Source organism: Chionomys nivalis, chromosome 21 (assembly GCF_950005125.1).
Source record: "Chionomys nivalis chromosome 21, mChiNiv1.1, whole genome shotgun sequence".
In the NCBI taxonomy this organism is placed as follows: domain Eukaryota; kingdom Metazoa; phylum Chordata; class Mammalia; order Rodentia; family Cricetidae; genus Chionomys; species Chionomys nivalis.
This window is the reverse complement of record NC_080106.1, coordinates 41254233-41280573: the sequence shown is the minus strand read 5'-3', so window position 1 is coordinate 41280573 and position 26341 is coordinate 41254233. Positions and strand designations below refer to the sequence as shown.

Sequence of the window (26341 nt, the reverse complement as noted above, 5' to 3'; positions counted from 1 at the left end):
TCCTGTTTCTTCTGTGCCTGTTGTGGGGGACAGCCATTCGGGTCCTGGGGCACCCCCTCACTCAACACCGGAAAGTTTAACCTCTCTCTGCCCACCACCTCCACCATGTGCCACCCACCACCTCACCATCACTTTTGCCTTTTATATTTATTTCCTTCTTTCTGTTTTTTTCTGTGTGCGCCATCCTGTGGGGCTGGGACAGAGGAGAAGGGGCCGGCCACGTGGAAATAACCTCAGTGTATGTACCGCGCCCGGCCAGCTTGGCTCCAGCCCCCTCTCCCTCCCTGCCCTTTTTGTGCCAGTACCCACCATCTCCCTTGCCCTTCACCTCACCCCCCACCCTTTCGTTGCAGACCCTCCCCCTCCCCCATGGAGCCCCTTCCTTGTGTGTTGTGTCCTGTGTATGGAAGGGGCCACAGTGCACCCCACTTCGTCTTCAGAGCCTCCAAGAGGCCAACCTGTCCACCCTGCCCCTTTCTTGGGGGTCTGTTCCTCCAACTCCTCCAGTGACCACTGGCCTTCTGCCTCAGGTCCCTTTAGCTCCTGCACATCAGAGCTGGACCAGGCCTGGTCCAGGGGGCCTTCCTTCTTCTGCCTGCTACTGAGAACTGAAGACTGTCCATGGTAGAGCAAGACCAAGGGTTGTGGGACAGTGAATGCAGATTCAGAACGCTCTCCAGTGCCTCCACTGCCAGGGCAGCCCAAGCTGGGCCTGGGTGATAGGAGCCAGAGTTGGGGGTGGGGGTGAGGGTCAAGAGAGTTGGACCAAGGAGAAGCAGGGCTCCCAGGCTTGCCCTCTGCAAGCGGAGCATGCTTCTTGCCAGCCAGCCAGCCTTAACACCAGACGGGCAAGGCTTAGCCAGGGCCTTCTGGCCAAAGTCCAGCACACACCCTAAGAAGCAGCAACACTCCTGTCGGTGGTCTTAAGTAGCCTTAGGGTTCCACCCTTGTAGCCAACAAGCCAGACACCCAAACCTCCACTGCACCCCCGGACACTGTCCCTGGATGTTCACATCGCCCTGATTCTGTTACCCATCAGCTACAGGGCTGGAAGGAGCAGGCCATGAAAGTGCTGACCATTAACTCTGCCCACACCTGTCCCCCTCCCCCAGACCATCTCTGATACCAGCCCCATGAAGCGCTCAGCCTCTGTGCTGGGGCCCAAAGCCAGACGACTGGACGACTACTCACTGGAGCGGGTACCACCTGAGGAGAATCAGCGGTACCACCAGCGCCGCAGAGACCGTGGCCACCGCACTTCGGAGCGCTCTCTGGGCCGCTACACTGATGTGGACACAGGTAAGCTACCACAGAACCAAGGACAGAGGCTCTGCAAAAAAACAGAAGGTAGGAAGGAGGAGGAGGCTGAAGGGCAGAAGTAGGAACAAAGAACTGGGCATACACCACTAATGCCAGCATGTAGGAAGCTAGGAAGGAAGGGGTTAAGGTCTGGAGTTAGAGGCCAGCCAAGATACAGATAAGAGCCCAATTCAAAGGAGTCGGGCTTTAATCCCAGCACTCATGAGGCAGGGGTAGGGCAGATCTTTGAGTTTGAGGCCAGCCTGATCTACAGAGCAAGTTCCAGGACAGTCAGGGCTACACAGAAAAACCCTGTCTCAAAAGAAAAGAAAGAGGGGCTGGAGAGATGGCTCAGAGGTTAAGAGCATCGCCTGCTCTACCAAAGGTCCTGAGTTCAATTCTCAGCAACCACATGGCTCACAACCATCTGTAATGGGGTCTGGTGACCTCTTCTGGCCTGCAGGCATAGACACAGACAGAATATTGTATACATAATAAATAAATATTTTAAAAAAAAAAAAGAAAGAAAAGAAAGAGGTCTGGGTGGTATCTGTGGGGTAAAGCACGTGCTGCACACGAATGACAAGCTGAGCTGATGTAAGATCCCAGCACCCATGCAAACCAGGTATGGGAGTGGTTATCTGTAACCCTGGTGCTGGAAAGGTTCCATCTGAGTTCCAGGCTAGTGAGAGACGCCATCTTTGAAAAAAAAAAAAAAAGGCAGAGGCTGGAGAGGCTCAAAAGGTACAGCAGCTGCCATGCAGGCACTAGGCCTGCGTTTGCAACGAAGCACATAAAGACAGAGAGGGCAGTGAGCATCCGTCACCCCAGCCCTCCTATTAGTGAGATGGGAGATGAAGACAGAAGAGACCCCAGAAGCTCTTGGGCCAGCTAGCATGACATACACAGCAGATGACAAGAGACCCTGTCTCAGACAAGATAGACGACGAGGGCCAACATCTAAGACTCCCAACTCCATATGCACTTGTGATACTTGCACCCGCCCTCACACACACACATTTTAACATTCAAAAAAAAGTAAGATTTAGTTAGTTATTTTGAGACAAGATCTCATTATGTGGTCCTAGTTGGTGGCCTGGAACTCAGAGAGATTTTTTTATGCTTCTACCTCCTGAATGCTAGAACTAAAGACTGGTTAGTTGGTTGGGTTTTTTGCTGGTGGTTTTCTCCCCCAACACAGGGTTTCTCTGTGCTAGAACTAGCTCTGTAGACCAGGCTGGCCTCGAACTCAAAGATCTGCCTGCCTGTCTTCAAAGTGCTAGGATTAAAAGTGTGGGCCACCATACCTGCCCTGCTGCATTTTTTTTTCTTTTTCGAAACAGGGTTTCTCTGTGTAACAGCCCTAACTGTCGTGGAACGAACTCATGTAGACCAGGCTGGCCTCGAACTCACAGAGATCCACCTGCCTCTGCCTCCCAAGTGCTGGGATTAAAGGCCTGTGCCACCACCTTCCAGCTGCATTTTATTTTTATTTTTTTTAATGGGAGGTAGGAGGGATGCGAGTGTTGGATTCCCCGGATCTAGTGCTATGGGCAGTTGTGAGCTGCAGGACATGGGTGCAGGAAACTGAACTTAGATCTAATGCAAGAGCAACAGACATGTTTAACCACTGACCCATGACTGCAACACTCCAGGCTGAGTGGGATGTTGTCTGGGTGGTAGGTATAGCTAACACGTACATGGTCCTAAGTTGGTCATATTCAACACTGAGAAAAGGGAGGGGCCAAGCAAGATGGCTGAGGCTGTAAAGGTATTTGATGCCTGAAGACCCGAGTTTGATTCCTGGAACCCATAAGGTGGAAGGTCACACTTACAGATGAGTGCCACCGCGGGATGATGCGCGTGCTGAAAATAAATGTAAAAAGAAAGTGAGGGGGAGTTCCAGAGTAGGGAGGAAACCAGGGGCTGCTGCAGAGCCTGGAGACCCTCCAGGCCTGCTTTCCCTTCTCTGGGCCCCTTCTCCCTCTCTCACCATCGTCTCCTACTCAGGTCTGGGAACAGATCTGAGCATGACCACCCAATCCGGTGACCTGCCCTCCAAAGATCGGGACCAAGACCGGGGCCGGCCCAAGGACCGGAAGCATCGGCCGCACCATCACCATCACCACCACCACCACCACCCCCCAGCCCCCGACCGGGAGCGCTACGCACAGGAGCGGTCGGACGCGAGCCGGGCGCGGGCCCGGGAGCAGCGCTGGTCCCGCTCGCCCAGCGAGGGTCGGGAGCACGCGACACACAGACAGGTGCGTGTGGCAGGCCCAGACTGAACCGATGGGGTGGGTGGGGACGGGGAATGCAGGGGGTGGGAGGGGGCGGGGCAGGGCGCGGGTAGCCGGCCGCTCTTGCTGTCCCCTTGGCCCTGCTTCCCTGCGACTCGTGTCCTGCGGACGCCTGTGAGTGACTTCGGAAACTTACGAAGCTCGTTTCTCATTTCTCTCCTCACTGTTGTGTTGGTTTGTCGTCCCCCCCCCACTTCTCCGTCCCGCCGCCCGCCCGCCCTCCCGTCTGTGTGTCCCCGTGTGCTCCCGGTTGGTCCGTGGTATCTTTGCTTTTGATTTCCTTTGTTTCGATTTTCGTGTAGGGCAGTAGTTCCGTCAGTGGAAGCCCAGCCCCCTCTACGTCCGGCACCAGCACGCCGCGACGCGGCCGCCGCCAGCTCCCCCAGACCCCCTGCACCCCGCGGCCGCTCGTGTCCTACTCGCCCGCGCCGCGCAGGCCGGCGGCGCGCAGGCTCGCGGGTCCCGCCCCGCCCCCTGGCGGCTCGCCCAGGAGTTGCCGCCGCGCGCCTCGCTGGCCTGCGCATGCGCCTGAGGGCCCGCGGCCGCGCGGTGCCGACTACACCGAGTCCGACGACCCGCGCGAGCAGCCAGGGGGCGCGCACGAGCCCGCGCCGCGGTCGCCCAGGACTCCGCGCGCCGCGGGCTGCGCGTCACCGCGCCACGGCCGCAGGCTGCCCAACGGCTACTACGCGGGTCACGGCGCGCCGCGGCCACGCACAGCCCGCAGGGGCGCGCACGACGCCTACAGCGAGAGCGAGGACGACTGGTGCTAAGCCGCCCCGCCTCCCCGCAGCGCCCGCATATAGCGGGCGCACAGCAAATGATAAACAATAACGTTTTTAAAAAAGAAAACCGGGGAGAAAAACAAAAATAGCTTCTATTGATGAGTTTTATCATCTCAATTGAATCTTTCGTTTTCCCGGTGAACGAAACCAAGGTGGCTGCGAGCCGGAGGGACGGCTGCACGCCCCACACACTTCTCAGACCCACGGGAGTGCTTGCGGGCCACGCCAAACTTATTACTGCCTGCAGAGATCAACTACAAGAAAATAACACTAACAGTTTTTAAAAGGACAAAAAAAATTGAGGCAAAACAGGTTTTTTTTTCCTGACATTTGGTCCTGCTTGAAATAACAAAAGGGAAAAAAAAAAAGGAAAAATTTACCACCACCACCACCCTTGCTTCTTTTTTTCCTTTATCTTTTTAAAAACTTTTTTTTCTTTTTTCCTATCTTGTTTGAAAAACGTGGGCTTGGGACTGTGAAATATTGCATGACATTAAAAAGAACAAAAAAAATAATAAAAACGAAAAAACTTGAATCCAAGGGCTTCTGAACTGGAGTGGTCTTTGTCCTTTGACCAAGATGCCATGCAAGTCACTCTTGGGAGATGGATGGAAGAGGGGAGGCAGTTTGTTAGCTCCCAGAGAAACCGCGCTGGGGACATGGCTCGAAGGCAGTGCCCACAGGTACCAGGAACGACGGCCCTGGGTTCACTCCCAGCTAAGGGCATCTGTGCCTCCTTGAGAGGAGAGTCCCACAGAACCGAGGCTTCTCCGGTGTGTCCAGCTTCCGGTACCACCCTCCTCTGTGTGTTCTGCCCTGGCCTCTGGCTTCTTGAACCAGCCTCAGCCATGGAGAAATGCTGGCAAGGTCAAAGATCTGAACAGTCTGGATTACGTCAGAGCAATGAGTTGGGCCAGGATTGTTTTTTTTTAACATTTATTATTATTTATGTATATGTGGATCTGGGCAAATGTGAAAGTGCCTTTTGAGCCAGCTGGAGTTACAGGCAGCTGTGAGTCCTCTAACCCTGGTCCTGGAAACCGAGTCCAGGTCCTTTGGAAAAGTAATATACACTTTTAGCTTCAGAGCCCCGCACCCTCCCCCCTCCCGCCTCCAGGGTTCATACAGTGACCCCCTCACCCTACATTCACCTACCTCATCCAGCATACTGTCTAGATATCCACGCTCATACAACACAAACACACTGTCTACATACCGCAGTCTTGGTAGTAAGAGCACTCTGCCCAGCCCCCAGTCTCCCAGGCCCTCCCTGCCTGCCTGCCTGCCTGTTTGGAAAATACTGTGAATATGGCCTATATCTGTAAAATTGAAGGAAGAGTGGGAAAAGAAAGCCGCGCCTATTCACACAAAGGTCAGGTCCCCAAGACCGTTTCTCTGGCCTAAGAGGGCAACTTCTGGCTGTATGTGTCAAGCATGTGTGTACCGCGCATACATACAGGGGTGCATGCATGTGAACTGTGTGATGATCACACAGGTTGATGCTAGTTGTCTTTTACTGTTAGCCACCTTTTGTTTTATTTCATTGTGTGTGAGACAAACTATGTAGCCCTGGCTGTCCTGGAACTCCCTATGTAGACCAGGCCGGCCTCGAACTCGGAGATCTGTGCTTGCCTCTGCCTCCCAAGTGCTGGGATTAAAGGCATTTGTCACCACACCTAATCACACCTCAATTTTTTTCTTTTCTTCTTTAATAAATCTTTTTTAATTATTTATTTGTATTTTATGTGCATTGGTGTTTTGCCTGCATGTATGTCTGTAAGGGTGTAAGATCCCCTGGAACAGGAGTTACAGACAGTTATGAGCTGCCATGTGGGTGCTGGGGATAGAACCTGGGTCCTCTGGAAGAGTAGCCAGTGCTCTTAACCACTGAGCCATCTCTCCAGCCTCCCACACCTCAATTTTCATATTGAGTCATTAGACTGAAGGATTACCATTGCCACTCAGCCTTGGCATCATAGTCTCAAAATGTCACTGGCTTTGTAAACTTTACCATGTGATTTAACTTCTCTGTCCCCCTATTTTGCGTTAGTAAAATGAAAATTATAGAATTATCACACACACAGTTTCTTTTTTATGGTATGCAAATGTGTAGGCTCTATGCTCTGATGAAATTTTTCATAAAAGTAGCCAGTGTAAGGAGCTGATGAGCTGAGTCAGCAGAGCACTGACTGCTCTTCCAGAGGCCCTAGATCTCCTTCCCGGCACCCACATGGCACCCACATGGCAGTCCCTGGGGATGGGGCGCCCTCCTCTGGCCTCTGCAGGTACAACATGTTTGTGATGCAAGCCCAAACACATAAAATAAAACTTTTAAAATGAGAAAGTAGATGTAGGTCAGGAGCCTGCACTGATGGAACATGTCCACAATCTTAGTTACTCAGAAAGCTGAAGCAGGAAGAGCCGTTAGACTCAGGAGTTCAACACAGCAAGATTCCATCTCAGAATGGCTCAGTAGGTAGAGGTGCCTGCCACTAAGCCTAATGACCTGAGTTCAATTCCTAGAACCCCTACGATAGAAGGAGAGGACTGAACCCTACAGATTATCCTCTGACCTCCATACCTACAAAGTAGCATGCTCCCCACACATACATTCGAATAAACAAATTTGTATTTTGTTGTTGTTGAGACAGGACCTCACTGTGTAGCCCTGACTGACCTGGAACTCTATGTAGACCAGGCTGGTCTCAGACTCACAGAGATCCACCTGCTTCTGCCTCCCTTGTACTCAAATGTAATCTTATTGTTTTTGAGACAGGGTTTCTCTGTGTAGCTTTGGAGCCTATGCTGGAACTAGCTCTTGTAGACCAGGCTGGTCTCGAACTCACAGAGATCCACCTGCCTCTGCCTCCCTAGCGCTGGGATTAAAGGCATGTGCCACCACTGTCTGGCTCAAATGTCATTTTAAAAATCAAAATACACGTAAATACGATCCAGAACTGCCAGGCTGCACTGGAGCTACCTTTTCTCAGAAGCGAAGGAAGAAAGTCAGTGGCCACTTTGCCCCTTTGTGTCTTTGCCTTTCATCCTGGAAGACTCAGGCAGCAGCCCAGCTTTGTAAGTGTGAGCTCGGAAGGAAGCCTCGGAGTGTGGTAGTATCCTCTTGCCGAGCGGTGCAGCAACTGCGCCGAGCAGTGGCCTGAACATGTATGTAGCTGCTGCAGCTGCATTGGACCTCCAGGCAGACATAGGATGGAGCCTGAAGCAAGCTGAGGGCAGCAGACAGCTGAGCACCGTGTGACACTGGGCTCCAAATTCTCCTTCTCAGGCAATCCAGAGTTGCCCCAGCAGCTTCCATGCCTGTGAGGACAGCAGACCAAAACCCCAGGATTTGGCAGCCAGCTTCAAACACAATGCCAGCTATAGCTTGGTCTCCCCAGGACCCGAATATCTGTATAGAATGAAGGTTGTGTGACCCTGGGTCACCCCAGCTCCTGCTCATCCCGCCCTGTACCAGACCACACAGCTTCACTTTGACCCAGAAATACACCTCCCTGAGCCAAGGTACCTGCTGCCAAGATTCTCCCTCCTCCACCGTAGACTGCACAGCCACAGTGCACCCCCTAACCTGAAGCCTGAGATATCCCCACATCCAGAGCCAGAGTCTAACACGTACTTCCCAGGTGACTGGTCTAAGATTTTCTGCTATTCCTTCTGTTCTAGCCCAATGCCAGTAGGAGCCATTGAAGGCTCAGGAGAACTGGCATGCTTAAATATCCATTTCTGAAAACTTGCTGATCTAAACACGGAGACAGAAAGGCAGCAGAGGTTCCTGGAGGCGTGGAGAGGACAAACAGGGAAGTTGGTGTTTAATGAGGACAGGACAGAAGTTTCGCGAGAATGTGCTTAATGTCATTGAACCAGCCTAACGAGAATTAAAATGCTCACTCCTTTTCACATTTATTTATTTGCAGATGTGTGTATCTGTAGATGCTGCAGCAATCATGCTAAAGTCAGAGGACAACTTGCGGGAGTCAGTCCTCTCCGCCGAGTAGGTCCAAAGACTGGCTCAGGCTGTCAGTATCGGCAGCAAGCATCTTTACCGCTGAGCCATCTCACCTGCTCCTAAAAGGGCCGGTTCTATGGGAGATAGTTTTGTTGTTTAGGTTTGGAACTATTCCTGGGGATTGAACGAACAGCCTTCTGCATGGTAAGCAAGTGCTCCATCTCTGACCTACATCCCTAAGTAGTTCAGACTGGCCTTGAACTGTCAATTCCCTTGCCACTCCACCTCTGAAATAGGATTACAGGCACCACCAGACCAGATTGTGGTGTATGATCTAAACCGTGATAAAGAGCTCATTAAGGTTAGGTATAGTAGCATGCTCTTGTACTCTCAACACTTGGGAAGTAAAGGCAGAAGAATGAGGAACTCACGGTTATTCTTTATTCTTGGTCACACAAGACATTTGAGGCCAACCTGAGCTATGTGAGACCCTTTCTAAAAAAACAAAACAGCCGGGCATTGGTGGCGCACACCTTTAATCCCAGCACTTGGGTGTCAGAGGCAGGTGGATCTCTGTGAGTTCGAGGCCAGCCTGGTCTACAAGACCTAGTTCCAGGACAGGAACCAAAGCTACAGAGAAACCCTGTCTCGAAAAAACAAAAATAAAAATAAAAAAAAACAAAACAAAAAAAGAAAAAAACCAGGGCTGGGCATGTAAGACAGGGTTTCTCTGTGTAACAGCCCTAGCTGTTTTGGAACAATGTAATCAAGTTGGTTTACATTTACATTCTTTTAATCTTAGCATTCAAGAGGACCTTTACGAGTTCGAGGCCAGCCTAGTCTACAGAGCAAGTCCCAGGATAGCCAGGGTTACATAGCAAGATCCTGTCTCATAAAACCAAAGCCAACCAAATAAATAAAGAGAAACAACGAAACCTTACCAGTGGCCTGCTGTAGTGGTGTGCACCTGTAATCCTAGCACTCAGGAGGCTGAGACAGGAAAATAACCAGTTTGAGACTGGCCAGAGATACACGAGAGACCCTGTCTCAACCCCCCTTACCCCAGACAAAGCTTACCAACTAACTTGGAGACAAACTACGTGCCTATCAACACATCCTGGACAAACTAATTGTCAGAGACTACATTGGGGAATGAAGCACAGGAGAGTCTCAGACTCACAGCCAGCCAAGTTCACTTAGTGAAACCGTTTCAAAGTTAGAAGAATGGGGAGGGTGAGGTGCAGGGACAGTAGCTTGCCACCAAGCCTGGTGGCCTGAGTTCAGTCCCCAGGACCACATAGTGGAAGGAGAAAATGACTCCTGTCCCTTGACCTCCAAATGTGCCCACACAACATACACACAATAAATAAGTTTCGTTTTGGGTTTTTTTAGTGATTACAAAAAAGACACAAGAATGGCTCAGTAGTTAAGAGCATGGGCTGCTCTTTCAGAGGACATGGGTTCAGTTCCCAGCACCCACAGGCAGCTGACAAGTGTCTGTAAGATGCAGTTCTAGGGGACTTGGTGCCCTCCTCTAGCCTTCTTGGGCACTAGGCTCCCGCAAGGTGCACAGACATACATGCAGACAAAAATCCATACACATAAAATAATTAAATGAATGTTAGGAGAAAAAGAGAGGAGGGGAGAGAGGGAGGGAGGGAGGAAAAGAGAGAGAGAGAGAGAGAGAGAGAGAGAGAGAGAGAGAGAGAGAGAGACTGTAAACGGTGTGGTGATGCACCACCTATAATCCCAGCATAGGCAGAGACAAGAGGAGACAAGAGACTCCCTGCAAGATGGAAGCTAGTCTAGGTTACAAACTATCTCCAAATAAATTTAAAACTTATGCATATTGTGTGGTCATCACAAAACAAAAGTGTGTGGATATAAAACAGGGCTTTTCAAGTCTGACCAATCCGCCTTGTCTTTTCATCACTGGGAGGCTGAGCTGTGTGCCTGCCAGACTTTGGCTTTTTGTTTGTTTGTTTTGTTTTTTGAAAGGGTTTCTCTGTGGTTTTGGAGCCTGTCCTGGAACTTGCTCTGTAGACCAGGACTGGCCTCGAACTCACAGAGATCCACCTGTCTCTGCCTCCCAAGTGCTGGGATTAAAGGCGTGCGCCACCACCGCCCACCAGACTTTTGCCTTTTATCATTCCATTAAAATGTTATAACCAGCCAGGCAGTGGTGGCGCATGCCTTTAAATTCCAGCACTCAGGAGGGAGGCAGAGACAGGTGGATCTCTGTGAGTTCAAGGCCAGCCTGGTCAACAGAGCGAGTTCCAGGACAGGCTCCAAAGTTACAGAGAAACCCTGTCTCAAAAAAACAAAACAAAAGGTTATAACCATCTTTTTTATGTCATTCAGGCATCTGTACTGGCCTGCCCTTGGGGTCCTGACAGGATATGTCCTCAGCTGCAACCACTAAGAGCACCTCCTGTGCATGTTCACTGTGTTCCCTTTTAAAAGGTGGACCTTGGCCACCTCCAGTCTCTATCTTTCTCCCTCTCGTCTCCCTCCCTCCCTCCTCCTCTCCTGCCACTGTTGTGCCCAGGGACTGGTCTCTGCCCCCCCTTTTGTCCCCTTCTCTGCCCCTTGTCTCTCTTCTTCCAATAAACCTCCTATGTGAGCTCTGTTGTCTGGTGTGACTTCTCTTCACAGTGGGTTTTAAATTATAACATCGGTGCCATGACACTCAGCAGGTCCTCCCAGAACCCTGAGGTGAGCTTGGACCCCGGAAACTAGTCCACATACAACAGCCTTGCTTCTCCAACTAACAGATCACTGGGCCCCTCCATCCAACACCAGCACGATTGGTGAGCCACCCCTTCCCCACCTCTGGCCATTCCCACGAGTGAGGACTCATCTCTTGCCTTTTGATCTCATCAAGTCCTGGTACCGGCAACCACGGCTCTCTCAGGATCAGAGTTCTTGGCCCTTGTTCTTGCATGATGATGCACAGGACAGCCTGTGTCTACTTAATTAGATCCTCTCTGAATTCCTGGGACGCTGGGAATTGCAGACTCTTGGATCTTCTCTGCCTCACTCATGGAAACTCCGTCCACCTTTGCAGTTAGACCTTCTCTCAATACCCCTTAGATAGCAATCCAAATGACTGCTTCCCAACACTCTATATTATATATATATATATATACACACTATATATCTATATTTTATATATCCCTATATATACACTATATATCTATATTTTATATATCCCTATATATACACTATATATCTATATTTTATATATCCCTACATATACACTATATATCTATATTTTATATATCCCTTTATATATACTATATATCTATTTTATGGAGCCTTGACAACATTGTGCCAGCGATCCGAAAGGTGGATGAGGGTATCACCCTTCCACTCTTCCGCCTTCCCCTTCCCCCAATAAACCTCCTACACTAGCTCTGTTGCTTGCCGCATGTTCGCTTAGTGGCAGGGCCCACCGAAAGGTAATCGCTTTACGCTGGGACCCTACTCACCTGCTCCACCCTTAACAGATCTGCTCTCTTCCACCTGCAACAAATCTGCTCTCTCACTCACTGGCAGCTTCTTCCATTCAATACCGGCCATTGGGTCTCTCACCTCTGTCCACTCCCCTGGATGTGAGGCTACCTTTCTTTTTTTTTTTTTTTTAAAGATTTATTTATTTATTAAGCATACAATGTACTGCTGGCAAGGAAGGCACCAGGTCTCATTACAGATGGTTGTGAGCCACCATGTGGTTGCTGGGAATTGAACTCAGGACCTCTGGAAGAGCAGCCAGTGCTCTTACCCTCTGAGCCATCTCTCCAGCCTCGAGGCTACCTTTCTTGATCACAGTCTTCTCCTAGCCTTCTGACTCTTCTGGAAGCCCTGGTACCAAACGACTGTGTCTCTCTTGGGCTCAGAGCCCTTGGCCCTTGCTTGCATGATGATACACATAACAGCCTGTGCCTAGTTAATCTGATCCTCTCTGAATTTGTGGGATGCTGGGAATTGCAGATCCTCGAGGGAACTGTGCTATCCTTCACACCTCCGTGCTCCCATTGGGATGTCTTTTGGAGACCACTGGCCACTCCTTTCAAATCGAGTCCGGCATCAGTATCCCTCAGACCAGGCAGCTGGGAAACTGAGGAAGAATTCTGCACTTTCTTTTCCCGTCTGCTGTCCCTCTCTGAATGTCCTGTTTGCTGCGACGTGCGAGTCGGATGGAGAAGCCAGCTTCGTCATCTTGTTCAGCACGCACCAGTTCTATTTCCATCTGGCCCTGGTGACCTTTCCTCTGTCACTTTTCCTGACAGCCTTCCCAGTGTGGCACAAATTTGTCCTGTCTCTCTTTTTACTATTGACTGCCCTCAGTAGTCAACCACCTGTGTCTCCTGGTAAATCGGATAGACAGAGGGTGTCAAGGCGATGTTGTGGGGATGGGAAAGGAACAGGGGCTTTAAGTTCTTGTGGGTTCCAGGGAGTCGACTTGGATCCACCTCAAATAGCATCTTGCCAGGTCCAAGAGGCACCGAACGGCCCAATAGAGCATGGACAGTGAAGTGGAACAGCTGGTTACCCCAGGATGTGGCCAGCACCCCAGCTTTCTCATGTCCCCAAAAGGTGGTCAACGCCCCCAGACCAGCAGGAGGCAGTCTTGAGAACACAGCATCCTCATCCCCACCTCTCCTGCTACCCCTTTCAAACTCCTCACCTTTTATGATAAGCAAAAGGGAGGAATGTTAGCATTCAGGCATCTGCACTGGCCTGCTCTTGGGGTCCTGGCAGGATATGTCCTCAGCAGTGGTCACTAAGAGCACCTCCTGTGCACATTCCCTACGTTCCCTTTTAAAGGGTGGGTCTTGCCCACCTCCTGTCCCCTCTCCCTGTCCCTTTCCCACCACTCTTGTCCCCAGGACGGGTCTCTGTCCCCTCTCTGCCCCTTCTCTTTCCTCTTCCAATAAACCTCCCATATGAGCCGTGTTGTATGGTGTGACTTCTCTTCCCACAATTTTTAAATTACAAGAATTTCACCCATGGTTGAGGCCCTGGATGCTGCAGGGACCCTGGAGCAACAGAAACGGGGCCTGGGTGCACTCATGCCCTACGCTGGCCACTAGTGTGCAGCACCAAGGAGCTGAGGGCCAACGTTAGGAGCCACTGAAGTTGGGTGTCCACCCTAGCACCCAGCTACTATAAAAGTAGAGCAGGGTGGTCACAAGGTTGTGATCATCCGGTGTGGAGTAGTGAGGTCATTGGCTGAGGAAGAGAATAGCGCTGGGCATAGGGCTCTTGAGAAAGAGAGAGGCTTAGAAAGGAGTCTGGTCAGAGGGTGAAAGGGTAAGAGCCGAAGAGCGAATCAGGCTGAGAGCCTGGCTCTTGTGGTGGTGTGATGGCCTACAGGCCCGGCTTCAGTCTACAGCACTGGGAAAGCAGGGTGCAGGCCAATGTTCCTGCCATCCCAGTGCTCAGGGCTGAAGGCGGGAGGATCAGAAGCTCAGAGTCACATTGGCTTCCTAACACATCTCTAATAGATGAGACCCAGTCTCAAAAGTAGATTGAAAGATTGAAATAGTAATAGTAATGAAAGTAATGAATGTCCTGTAATAATGATGAGTGTCAGGTCCTAAAGAAACCCTGGAGGAAGCTCACTCAGTACCTGTGGCTCCTCCCAGTGCGTCTCACCCCTCCCCCACCCTTAACCTCTCCAGCCCAGGCACTGGCCTTTGCTTCCCCAGCTTCTCCTCCCTAAATAAACCAGCCTTTTCAGCCACGTGCTCTCTTGGCCCTTGGCTGACTCCTGGCCTCTTGGTCTTAAGCTCCTCTCTCCTCTCCTCAGCTCCTCTCTCTTTCCTCTCATGACTCAGTTTAAGTCTGGACCCTTCCAGATGCCTCTGGCTGTTCTCTCACTCATTTCTACAATAAAACCTTTCTCCCCAGCCATACATGGGAGCAGTCATGTTTGGCAGGAACATGGCTCAGCCGCCCAGTGGTGAAAATGCAAGGCAGCAGCTCTCTCCATGGGTGAAGTGTTTGGAGTACACCCTCGGGAGCCTCCTCTCTGACCAATCAGACTCCTGTGTCCAATGAGTTAGCCTTAGCATTAATAACTGAAAGTACTCTTTTTTTAATATTTATTTATTATATTATGTGTATAGCATTCCTTCCACGTATGCCTGCAAGCCAGAAGGGGGCGCCAGGTCTCAGTGCTCTTAACCTCTGAGCCATCTCTCCAGCCCCCGTCTTTTTTTTTTTTTTTAAAGATTTATTTATTTATTGTGTATACAACATTCTGCCTCCATGTATGCCCACATGCCAGAAGAGGGCGTCAGATCTCATCACAGATGGTTGTGAGCCACCATGTGGTTGCTGGGGATTGAATTCACGACCTCTGGAAGAGCAGCCAGTGCTCTTAACCACTGAGCCATCTCTCCAGCCCCTGAAAGAAGTCTTATTCTGGCAAATGGCATGATCTTTGTGGGCAACTACTTGCCTCACCAGCCAGACACAAAGTCATGACCTTGTTAGGAAAGGGACCAGGGCCCTTCCACGGTGATCTCAGGTATGTGCATTGGAGAGGGTGTGCACAGGCTCAACACTGTCAATCTCAGGTGTGTGCGTTGGAGGGGCGTGTGCACAGGCTCAACACTGTCAATCTCAGGTGTGTGCGTTGGAGGGGCGTGTGCACAGGCTCAACACTGTCAATCTCAGGTGTGTGCGTTGGAGGGGTGTGTGCACAGGCTCAACACTGTCAATCTCAGGTGTGTGCGTTGGGGGGGCGTGTGCACAGGCTCAACACTATCGATGGCGCCCAACTTGGGGGTACACGTTGCGTTCAGAGATTTGGGATGAATAGTCTTTCATACTTGTTTTTATGGTTGGTCAATTTTCCTGTTACAGTCTCAAATGCTGTCCTCAAGCTAATATTTTACCATTTTTATGTAAAAAAAAAAAAAACTTCACTCAGCTTAAAAACTCTCTTCAGTAATAATAACTACTAAATGAAAGACCCCTAAATATGCCAGTGAATTAAAAACCAGGTGGGAAAAAAATAATAAAAAAAAAATAAAATAAAAACCAGGTGGGCAGTATATGGAATGTCCCTTAGACAAAGCTATAGATCACATGTCAGATGTTGAGGTAGCCACACTGTTCACCACTGATGCCTTTGTTGAGAGAATGGCAGCCTATTTTGTTTGTATGTTTGAGACAGGGTTTCTGTGTATAGAGATAGCTCTGTCTGGCCTGGAACTAGCTCTGTAGACCAGGCTGGCCTTGAACTCACAGAGATCTGCCTGCCCCTGCCTCCTGGTTGCTAGAATTAAAAGTGTGCGCTACCACCGTCCAGTCAATAAAATGAAACTTGTTGGGCATAGCAGCACAAGCTTTTAGTCTCAGCACTTGGTATTCGAAGGCAGGTGGATCTCTGTGAGTTCTGGGATAGTCAGAAATACATAGTGGGGCTCCATCTCAAAAATACAAAACAGGGCTGGAGAGATGGCTCAGCCTTTAAAGGTTAGAGTCTCAATGAAAATACACAACAAACTGGTGGTGGCAGTGCACACCTTTAGTCCCAGCACTCTGGAGGCAGAGGCAGGCAGATCTCTGTGAGTTCGAGGCCAGCCTGGTCTACAAAGTGAGTTCCAGGACAGGCTCCAAAGCTACAGAGAAACCCTGTCTCAAAAAAAAAAAAAAATACACACTGTTCTTTCAGAGGACTGGGGCTCAGCTCCCAGCACCCATACAAGGTGGCCTACCTCCTATCACCGAGAGGGACAGAATGCCTCTGGTCTCTGTATTATACACATATGTAGATGTCAGAGGACAAGGCTGTGGAGTCAGCTCATTTTGCCATGTGGGTACAGGTCAGATCATGTCTTTAGTTTGGGTGACAAGGTTCCCGCTGAGTCATCCGGGCCCTTGTTTCTCTTCTTCAGGGCCCTTGTTTCTCTTCTTCAGTACTGACACCGGACTCAAGCCTGAGCATGCTGGGGACATACTCGCAACACAAGTATATCACATTGTGTCCTTCCCCCTTCAAATAAGTAAATGAGTTCATAAAATGTTTTTTGTTTATGTTATTTGGTTTTTCGAGACAGGTTTTCTCTGTGTAACAGCCCTGGCTGTCCTGGAACTAATTCTGTAGACCAGACTTGATCTCATTAAGATCCACCTGCCTCTGCCTCTTGAGTGCTGGGATTAAAGGTGTAAACCACCCCACCCACCCCTGACTAATAAAATACTGTTTAAAAAATAGAAGCTAAGGACTGGAGAGATGGCTCAGAGGTTAAGAGGATTGCCTGCTCTACCAAAGGTCCTGAGTTCAATTGCCAGCAACCACATGGTGGCTCACAACCATCTGTAATGGGGTCTGGTGCCCTCTTCTGGCCTGCAGACATACACACAGACAGAATATTGTATACATAATAAATAAATAAATATTTTTTTTTAAATTTTAAATTTTTTTTTTGGTTTTTCAAGACAGGGTTTCTCTGTGGTTTTGGAGCCTGTCCTGGAACTAGCTCTGTAGACCAGGCTGGTCTCGAACTCACAGAGATCCGCCTGCCTCTGCCTCCCAAGTGCTGGGATTAAAGGCGTGCGCCACCACCGCCCGGCAGCCAAGTGGTGGTGGCACACACCCAGTGCCTGAGAGGAAGAGCCAGCTGGATCTCTTTTTGAGTTGGTCTACAAAAATACTACCAGGCCATCCAGGACTAAGACCCTGTCAAAGAAGGGAGGCGGGGAGAGGGAGAAGGAGGAGGAGAAGAAGAACAAAGAAGCTTCCGCTTCAGTTAAGCTTCCTATGCGAAGGTCATGGACAAGATGGTGCCCCAGTTCAGGTCTCTCCGCTCATCAAGCTCGGCCGATACTCAGCCCTGGTCCTCGGCATGGCCTACGGCGCCAAGCACTATAGTTACCTAAAGCCCCGGGCAGAGGAGAGGGGGGTGGCAGCGGAGGAGGAGAGACTAGATGAGCTGAACCGGATTGAAAGAGAACGGGCAGAAGCTCAAGGTGACAGCATACTCAAGTGAAGCGCCAGTGAGCTTGCCTTTCCTAAGTCGCTGAGGATGAATAAAGCTTTAAAGCTTTGTCGTGCGGGGGAAGAAGAAGAAGAAGAAGAAGAAGGAGGAGGAGGAGGGGGGGGGGGGGGAGGAGGAGGAGGAGGAGGAGGAGGAGGAGGAGGAAGAAGAAGAAGAAGAAGAAGAAGAAGAAGAAGAAGAAGAAGAAGAAGAAGAAGAAGAAGAAGAAGAAGAAGAAGAAGAAGAAGAAGAAGAAGAAGAAGAAAAGAAGCAGAAGCCAGCACCCAGCACTCTGGCCAGTTTGTTGGGGGCTGCCTGTCATCCTGGCACTTGGGAGGCTGTGACAGGAAGATCACAAATTGGAGGTCACCCTGTCTCAAAAAGAAAAAGACAGTGAATTGTATGCCACCTAACCTGATGTGGCACAGGAACCTGTGCCCTCTGGGACAGTCTGAGGGTGGGGTCCATTTTTCCCAGGCTTGGAGTCTTGAGGCATGTTGGGGCGATGGGAGGTTGAACCTGCCTGCCTGGTCTGACCAGAGACTCAAGTCTGAGCTTGGCATTTAAGGCTACAAGGGTGGAGCTGGCCTCTGGCCTCTCCAACCCCAGCTGCAGGGCTGGCTTAGGGTAGAAGCACAAGAGACAGGCAGCGTGTGTATTCACCACCACCCAGGGAGGGCTATGGGGTGGCAAGAAAGAGAAAAGGAGAAGGCCTCCTGCAGGAGGAGAAATCAGCATCTTTCTTTCTCCCTTTCTTCTTTTTCATCTTGCTTTTGTTGTTGTTTTGTTTTGTCTGAGACAGGATTCCCTGGCTGTCCTGGAACTCACTCTGTAGACCAGGCTGGCCTTGAACTGGGAGATCCGCCTGTCTCTGCCTCCTGAGTGCAGGGATTAGAGGCATAAACCACCAACAACTGATGTTAAGGTTTTATCCTGTAGCCCAGGGTAGTACCTGCTGCCTGGGTGCTGAATTTACAGGTCAGCACTCCACAAGCACAAGGCAGAGATGGCACAGAAAGAACAAGAGAGAGATTTTCTTCTGGTAAGTGGTGTACATTTATAATCCCAGAAGTTGGAAAGTAGGAACAGGAGGCTCAGAAACTCAAAGTCTTCTTGTCTCCATCATACATTCAAGGCTCCAAAGGGTACTATGAGGAGGTGTGGTCTTGTTGGAGGAAGTGTTTCACTGTGGAGGTGGACTTTGAGGTCTCACGTATGCTCAAGATGCCACCTATTGTCCCAGTCCACTTCCTGTTGCCTTCTGATCAAGATGTAGCCAGCCCCAGGTCTGCCTGCATGCTGCCATGTTCCCCACCGTGATGATAATGGATCAAATCTCTGAAACCATAAGCTGCCACCTCAATTAAATGTTTTTCTTTTATAAGAGTTGCCATGGTTATGGTGTCTCTTCACAGCAATAGCTATCCTAACTAAGACAGGCTACATGACTCCCCCACCTAAAACAAAAACAAAACACAAGTCAGGCATGGTATCATACCTGCATTCTAAGCACCAGGGATACAAAAGCAAGGGGATCATGTCAAGAGCAGGCAGACCTACATGACCAGACCCTGTATCAAAATACAAGGGCTAGGCATGGTGATGCAGGACTTTAATCCAGCACTTGGGAGGCAGAGGCAGGTGGTGAGTTGAGGTTAGCCTGATCCACAGAGCAAGGCCCAGTATAGCCAGGGCTATGTAGAGAGAACCTGTCTGTCTTAGGGTTTCTATTGTGAAAACACACGATAACTCTTATAAAAGAAGGCATTTAACTGGGGCTGGCTTACAGTTCAGAGGGTTAGTTTTATGATTTTTTAAAAATGCTGCAGGATCCTCGGCGGCAGTAGGCAGGCAGCGTGCTCTTGGAGCAGCCAGTCCCAGGCAGAGATGGCTGCCGGTCCCCAAGCGGTGGCTGGTCCCAGCGAGCCCGGGGGTGTGAGCAAGCAGCGGGTAGAAGGCACATGGACAGATACATCGTACAGAATAGAATTGGATATTTATTACTTAGAGGGGGGAGAGAGAGAGTGTGTGAGGGAGAAGGAGAAGAGAAAGGAGAGAGACAGAGAAGGGAGCAGGAGAGAGGGAAGCGAGCGTGCCAAAAGGAACAGTGAGAATCAAGACGGCAAGAAGAGGGCAGGGGTTGCTGGGAGTTGGCGTGGCTTGTCTCTTAAAGAGACGAAAACCATAACAGTTAGTCCATGGCAAGAAGTCCATTGTCATGCTGGCAGACATGGTGCTGGAGAGGTAGCTGAGAGCTCTACATCTGGATCAGCAGAAAGTAGGAAAAGAGTGGCACACTGCGCCTGGCTTGAGCATCTGAGACCTCAAAGCCCACCGCCAGCGACATGCTTCCTCCAACAAGGGCACATCTACTTCAACAAGGGCACACCTGTTCCAACAAGGCCACACCTCCTAGCCGTACCACTCCCTATGAGCTTATGGGGACCATTTTTATTCAGATCACCCCACTGTCTCACAAAAACAAAAATCAAAACAAATAAAAACAAAACAAGGGTGGGAGATGGTCTGGCAGGTAAGAGCACTTGCTGCTTTTGCAGAGGACCTGAGTTTAGTCCAGTGCAGGCATTGCAGCTGACAAAGGGCTGTAACTCCTGTTTCGAGGGAGCCAGTGCCTTCTTCTGACTTCTGAGGGTTCTCAAGCATCTGGCGCACATACATGCAGGCAAAACATATACATGTATCAAAACAAATAAAGCTTTAAAACTAACAAAAATTCTCACATCGTGCTAGCCTTTCTTGTTGACATGGGGGGAGAGAGATTCTATTCTCTAGGTAAGTGAGAAAGAAGTTCCAGATCCCAAAGAAAGAAGCCATCACTCCAATTAATGTCTGGACAAGGTGAAACTTTGCTTCTGACCCGAAGGGCGCGCGCCTCACAAACACAAGAACAAGCACATGGGATAGCAAGTGCACTTGGTTCCTGTTCTAATGCTGGTGAAGACTAATGCCTGTAGCCTGAAGGAAAACCCCAAGCACCCCAAAAGGGTAGCTCCAGTGACTTGCTCAGCTCATGCTGGACTATAAGATTGCTGTTGGGTATTTTCAGCATTCCTCAGGAACCTCTGAAAGGGTTTCTGCCAGCAAGAGCCCCTTCCTTAGCTCTGGCTCCCTATTGACACATACTTATGGTGCATGCCAAAGTCAGTGCTAGCCTCCAGACTCTCCCAGTTACTATTCGCATCCTGGCCCTTCCCACCTCTTCCTCTACCCTAAACTCCCAGGCTGCTCCCTCCCGTTCACAGATTCTCCCCTCCCCCGCCAGAACCCACATGACTGTTCTCATGCCCAGCTTCTCTAATACTGGCCATGTTGAGGAGAGCAAAATATCTGTACAAAGGCTTTACAAGCGGGAAGATGAAGCATTTGAATTCCTTATTTTAGAAGTTTTGCTGCTGGTAGTGGTGCACACATCTTTAATGCCAGCACGCAGAGGCAGAGTGTGTTCCAGGACAACCAGGACTATACAGAGAAGCCCTGTCTGGGGGAGGGGGAGACTTTTATTTTTATAGTATTTGACAGAGCCAGGTGGTGGAGGACAGAAAAGACTTATATTTATTTTATTTTTTTAAATATTTATTTATATCTGTGTGTATGCCTGAAGGCCAGAAGAGGGCACCAGACCTCATTACAGGTGGTTGTGAGCCACCATGTGGTTGCTGGGAATTGAACTCAGGACCTTTGGAAGAGCAGGCAATGCTCTTAACTGCTGAGCCATCTCTCCAGCCCCCAAGACTTATATTTAATGTTTATTACAGGTCTTGCTTGGGAAGAAATAATCTGGGTTTCTTTGACTAGCTTGGATGAAATTGAAGGGCCTATTAAAATCAGATAGACCACAGTTCTGAGTCCTCCGAATGCCCTTCAGGACAAGCAGCTCTAAAAGCCGAGGGTGTGATACTCTGGATGGGTCATAGCAAATCCTCCACACAAGCAGAAGAACAAGGTGTCAGCGCTGACACAATGACTCAGTGAACAAAAACACTCGCCACGAAAGTCTAGAGTCCAGTCCCTTGGGGTTCATATTCAAGGCGGAAGGGATAAGAGAATTCCTATAAACAAGTGTCTGACAGGTGTTCAACTGATAAGAATGTCAAGGTCTACTCAGACTTTGGAATTCTGAGGGAGCCTAATTACAGTTTATCTTGCGTGGCCTTTAGCCTACAAAACAGCTATTCCTCAGCCACCTCTGTGTCAGACCTAACACCTGACAGATAAAACCTTTAGGATGTATAGCTAACAGAAGCCTATTCTCCACCATTCAAAAGACTGCAATGCCACCAGGCAGCATCTGAGGCCCACAGATGCGACTTCTCCACCTGATGAAACTGCCTACTTAATTTTCCACCAAAGTTTTGTTGTTGTTCTTGTTGTTCTCGACTTTTTGAGACAGGGTTTCTCTGTGCCGCTCTGGCTGTCCTGGAATTCACTCTGTACGCCAGGCTGGCCTCGAACTCAGAGATCTGCCTGCCTCTGCCTCCTGAGTGCTGGGATTAATCACCTGACTCATCGATGTATTTTTAAGCACATAATTTATTTGTATTTTATGTTTATTGGTGTTTTTGCCTTAATGTATATCTGTGTGAGGGTATCAGAAGCCCTAGAACTGGAGATGCAGACAGGTATGAGCTATCATGTAGGTGCTAGGGATTGAACCTGGGTCCTCTGGAAAGCAGCCAGTGCTCACAACTGCTCGAGCCACCTCTCAAGTGCCTTGATTTATAACTTCCTTTGTTCTGTTACTATAAAAAAAAAAAAAAAAAACCTCCATGAAGTTACTTCCATGCTGGAACTTCATATTTGGGGAAGCATAAATATACATTCCTGGTCCATAGTCACTTAGCTTTAACTCCAGGGCAAACTATCTCCTTTACGTCTCTGAGTGAGAACTGTGGGGTTTTCGTTTGGTTTAGTTTACTTATTATTTATTTTTGTTTTTCCAGACAGGGTTTTTCTGTGTAGCTTTGGCTGTCCTGAAACTTGCTCTGTAGATCAGGCTGGCCTGGAACCCAGATTCCCCTGGAGTGCTGGGATTAGAGACAGGGAGCGCTGAAAGAGTGTGTTTGTGTGTGTATGTTTGTGTGTTTGTTTGTGTGTGTATGTTTGTGTGTGTGTGTATGTTTGTGTGTGTGTATGTTTGTGTGTGTGTATGTTTGTGGGGGGCGCAGGGGAGACAAGGGAGAGAACAGACTACACAAGGCTGTCCCTGGACCTTCCAGGTCCACAGCATGGCATGCGCATACCTCCCTTATGTCTCCGCTCCCAAGAATATTTCATTTATTTATCTATTTATTTTATTTTTTTTTATTTATCTTCTTTGGTTTTTCAAGACAAGTTTCTCTGTATCTTTGGTGCCTGTCCTGGAACTAGCTCTTGTAGACCAGGCTGGCCTCGAACTCACAGAGATGTGTTGGGATTAAAGGCGTGCACCACTACCGCCCAGCTAACATTTTGGGTTTTTTTTTTTTTGGTTTTTTTTTTTGGTTTTTTTTTGGTTTTTCAAGACAGGGTTTCTCTGTGGTTTTTGGAGCCTGTCCTGGAACTAGCTCTTGTAGACCAGGCTGGTCCCGAACTCACAGAGATCCACCTGCCTCTGCCTCCCAAGTGCTGGGATTAAAGGCGTGCGCCACCACCGCCCGGCTTTTTTTTTTTTGTTTTTTTAAAGGAAGGGTCTCAATATGTGTTTCTGTCTATCCTAGAACTCTCTGTGTAGATCAGGATGGCCTTGAATTCACGGTGCTCCACTTCTGCCTTCTGTGTGCTGGGATCAAAGGTGTGCACCACCACCACCCAGCAATAATTTTTTTTTTAAATGAAGTCTCATGCTGCCTTTGAAAATGGAGAGAGAGAGAGAGAGAGAGAGAGAGAGAGAGAGAGAGAGAGAGAGAGAGAAACAGAGGAGAGATGGCTCAGTGGTTAAGAGCACTGGCTGTTCTTCCAGAGGTCCTGAGTTTAATTCCCAGCAACCACATGGTGGCTCACAACCATCTATAATGAGATCTGGTGTTCTGGCCTGCAGGCATACATGCGGCCAGAACACTGTATACATAATAAACAAATAAAATCTTAAAAAGAGAAAAGAAAAAGAAAGTGGAGGAAGTGTGGCAATGGAAGGCCTTGCTCGGTGAGCTTCCCCTTAGCCACTCCCCCAAAGCGGTTCACTCTGGCAGCAAAAGTGAGAGAGCCGCAGTAGCACAGCACCTGGGGCAGCAACCTGGGCAGCCGTGCTCCTTCTCCCTCAGTGGGACCTGGTTTCCTATCCAGCTCATGTCTGAAGGGAATTCCACATGACAACACTTTGAAAATTCAGTAGACAGCTGGAATTGGTGATGCACACCTGTAATCGCAATACTTGTGGATCTGAGGCAGGAGGATTGCCATGAGTTAAGGCCAGGCTGGATTACATAGTGCAAGGAGAGAGGCGTGTTTAATCCCTGCAATTAGGTCGTGTCAGGAGGATGAGTAACAGCTCTGCTGTCCTGGAACTCAGTAGACCAGGCTGACCTTGAACTTACAGAGCTCTGCATGCTGGGGGTCATCCGTGCATAGACTTCAAGGGCTAAATGAGATCCTAGCTCAAAATCAAGTAAATGGGGTTGGAGAGATGATTCAGTGTTTAAGGGCACTGGCTGCCCTCCTGAAGGACAAGATTGGATTCCCAACACCTACACGGTCGTTCACAGGCACCTGCACCTGTAACTCCAGGTCCAGGGAATCTGACGCCCATTTTCTTTCTTTCTTTTTTTTTTTTTTTAAGATTATTTATTTATTTATTATGTATACAATGTTCTGTATGTGTGTATGCCTGAAGGCCAGAAGAGGGCACCAGACCTCATTACAGATGGTTGTGAGCCACCATGTGGTTGCTGGGAATTGAACTCAGGACCTTTGGAAGAGCAGGCAATGCTCTTAACTGCTGAGCCATCTCTCCAGCCCTGACGCCCATTTTCTTACCTTCGAGGACAACAGACATGCAAGTGATGCCCAGACATACATACAACAAAACATACACACACACACACAAAATAAAAACAAAAAACAAGCCAGGCAGTGGTAGCACATGCCAGCACCCAAGACAGAAGCAGGTGTGTCTCTGTGAGTTCAAAGCCAGCTTGGTCTACAAAGCAAGTTCCAGAACACCCAGAGCTGTTATACATAGAAACCCCATCTCAGAAAAACAAACAAATGAGAACAACCGAGTGCTAATCAGGGAGTTCCAGATGAGTCATGGCTACCCTAGCTCTAAAATAAAATGAAAACAAAATCTAAGAACTCTTCCAGTTGATCAGAATGCTTCTGATAGTTATCACTGGACTCCTGTTGCCACTAATCACTACCCCATGCAGTGTACTAAATACACTGCTATTTCTTTTGGGAAGAAAAAAAAAAAGAATAGTAAAGAGGAAAGAGAGAGAAGGGAAAGAAAAGCCCAGAAGCTGTCTATAAAGTCAGTCTCCAGGAAAGTCCCCAGTACCTCAGGCCTGGGTACAGTCTCTGATGCCCCTCCCAGCACTTGACCCTGGAGATAAGAAAGTCCCTGGACTACTACCCCGCCCCACCCTAGTTAGAGAGCTGCTGTTTCTCTGGGAGTCACTGTGATTGCAAGCTCATAGCAGTTTCTGGGAACCAAGAGGCAAGGTTCATGAGGGAGCAGGGGCCAAGAGCTCTCAGGTGATGAGGTCAGGAGGGAGCAGACCTCAACCAATCCCTGATGTGTACCTGGCAGTCTAGTCTCTTAGGTCTAATGGGCCAAACAAATGAATTCAGGCTTTCCTGTGTGGCAAGCCAGGGTTAGGCTGCTAACCTGGACACCAACCAAGAATGAGAGATTCGGTAACCCCTCTCTCTAGTCCTTTTTGTTTGTGTTTTGAGGCTGGATCTCGTGCAGTCCAAACCTGGACTCACTATGTCTTGAAGATTTGGGCCTCCTGCCTCCACCTCCCAAGTACTGAGGTTACAGGCTTCCCTAAGCACACAAGTTCTCAAGTTCTTGGGCCTTTCTTTCTCTCTTTCTTTCCCTTTCTCTCTCTCTCTCTCTCTCTCTCTCTCTCTCTCTCTCTCTCTCTCTCTCGTTTTGTTTTTTCAAGACAGGATATCTCTGTGTAATGACCCTCACTGTCCTGGAACTTGCTTCGTAGCCCAGGCTGGCCTTGCAGTGGAGAGACCGCTGTGTGTGTGTGTGTCTGCAGTGGAGAGACCGCTGTGTGTCTCTGCAGTGCTGGGAGTCCAGGTCGTAACCATTAGGTCTTGCAGTGGAGAGACCACTGTGTGTGTCTCTGCAGTGCTGGGAGCCCAGGTCGTAGCCCAGCTGGCCTTGCAGTGGAGAGACCGCTGTGTGTGTCTGCAGTGGAGAGACTGCTGTGTGTGTCTCTTACAGTGGAGAGACCGCTGTGTGTCTGCAGTGGAGAGACCGCTGTGTGTGTCTTCAGTGGAGAGACCGCTGTGTGTGTCTGCAGTGGAGAGACCGCTGTGTCTGCAGTGGAGAGACTGCTGTGTGTCTTCAGTGGAGAGACTGCTGTGTGTGTCTGCAGTGGAGAGACCGCTGTGTGTCTGCAGTGGAGAGACCGCTGTGTCTGCAGTGGAGAGACCGCTGTGTCTGCAGTGGAGAGACCGCTGTGTCTGCAGTGGAGAGACTGCTGTGTGTGTCTGCAGTGGAGAGATCGCTGTCTGTCTCAGGTCGTAACCGTTATTTTCTTTTCCTTAATTAATTTTCTCTCGTTGTGCTCAGCAACATGAGTTTGGTTTTACTCAAACAGCAGTCACTCAACAAACAAATGCCTTTGTCCTCTCTGGGCCAGTGGGCCCTGTGTGCACAAACTGGCCTTGTGGGAGGTTTTCACTGTGGAGACTAAGGCACCTGGGGGAAGGATCTAAGAAACTGGCAAGAGGAAGAAAGCAGAGGCGCCCTGTAGCACAAGAGGGCTTTCCTGACCTGAGAACCTGATATGAGGCTGCTGAAGAGCCTTAGTGAGAGCCACA

General features: G+C 49.5%; 2 protein-coding genes across 9 annotated transcripts in view; both read left to right on the top strand.

Moving 5' to 3' along the window:
- Cacna1a (calcium voltage-gated channel subunit alpha1 A) overlaps nt 1-6123 on the top strand; it is a 289933-nt gene extending 283810 nt beyond the window's left edge. For 6 of the 8 annotated variants that reach the window (XM_057754011.1, XM_057754008.1, XM_057754010.1 and 3 more), the window contains exons 46-49: nt 203-238; nt 1113-1299; nt 3310-3563; nt 3902-6123. In XM_057754011.1, the coding sequence (XP_057609994.1) occupies nt 203-238; nt 1113-1299; nt 3310-3563; nt 3902-4372 (948 nt within the window). In that variant the 3' untranslated portion in view covers nt 4373-6123. The remainder of the gene's footprint in view (nt 1-202; nt 239-1112; nt 1300-3309; nt 3564-3901) is intronic. The other 2 variants (XM_057754013.1, XM_057754012.1) reach the window with 2 other exon arrangements.
- Nucleotides 6124-13360: 7237 nt separating this feature from the next.
- Nucleotides 13361-17356, top strand: LOC130863375 (ATP synthase subunit e, mitochondrial-like). Its single transcript, XM_057753331.1, has 2 exons — nt 13361-13415; nt 17136-17356. Exons 1-2 carry the CDS (start codon nt 13361-13363, stop codon nt 17354-17356), a joined length of 276 nt encoding a protein of 91 aa, XP_057609314.1.
- Nucleotides 17357-26341: the final 8985 nt, after the last annotated feature.

What these genes read in the sequence shown, in the direction of transcription:
- LOC130863375 (XM_057753331.1), top strand. Translation starts at nt 13,361, where the DNA reads ATGGTTGAGGCCCTGGATGCTGCAGGGACCCTGGAGCAACAGAAACGG. An exon ending in GCAACAGAAACGGGGCCTGG is followed by an intron (nt 13,416 to 17,135) that starts GTGCACTCATGC and finishes TCCTATGCGAAG; the next exon opens with GTCATGGACAAGATGGTGCC.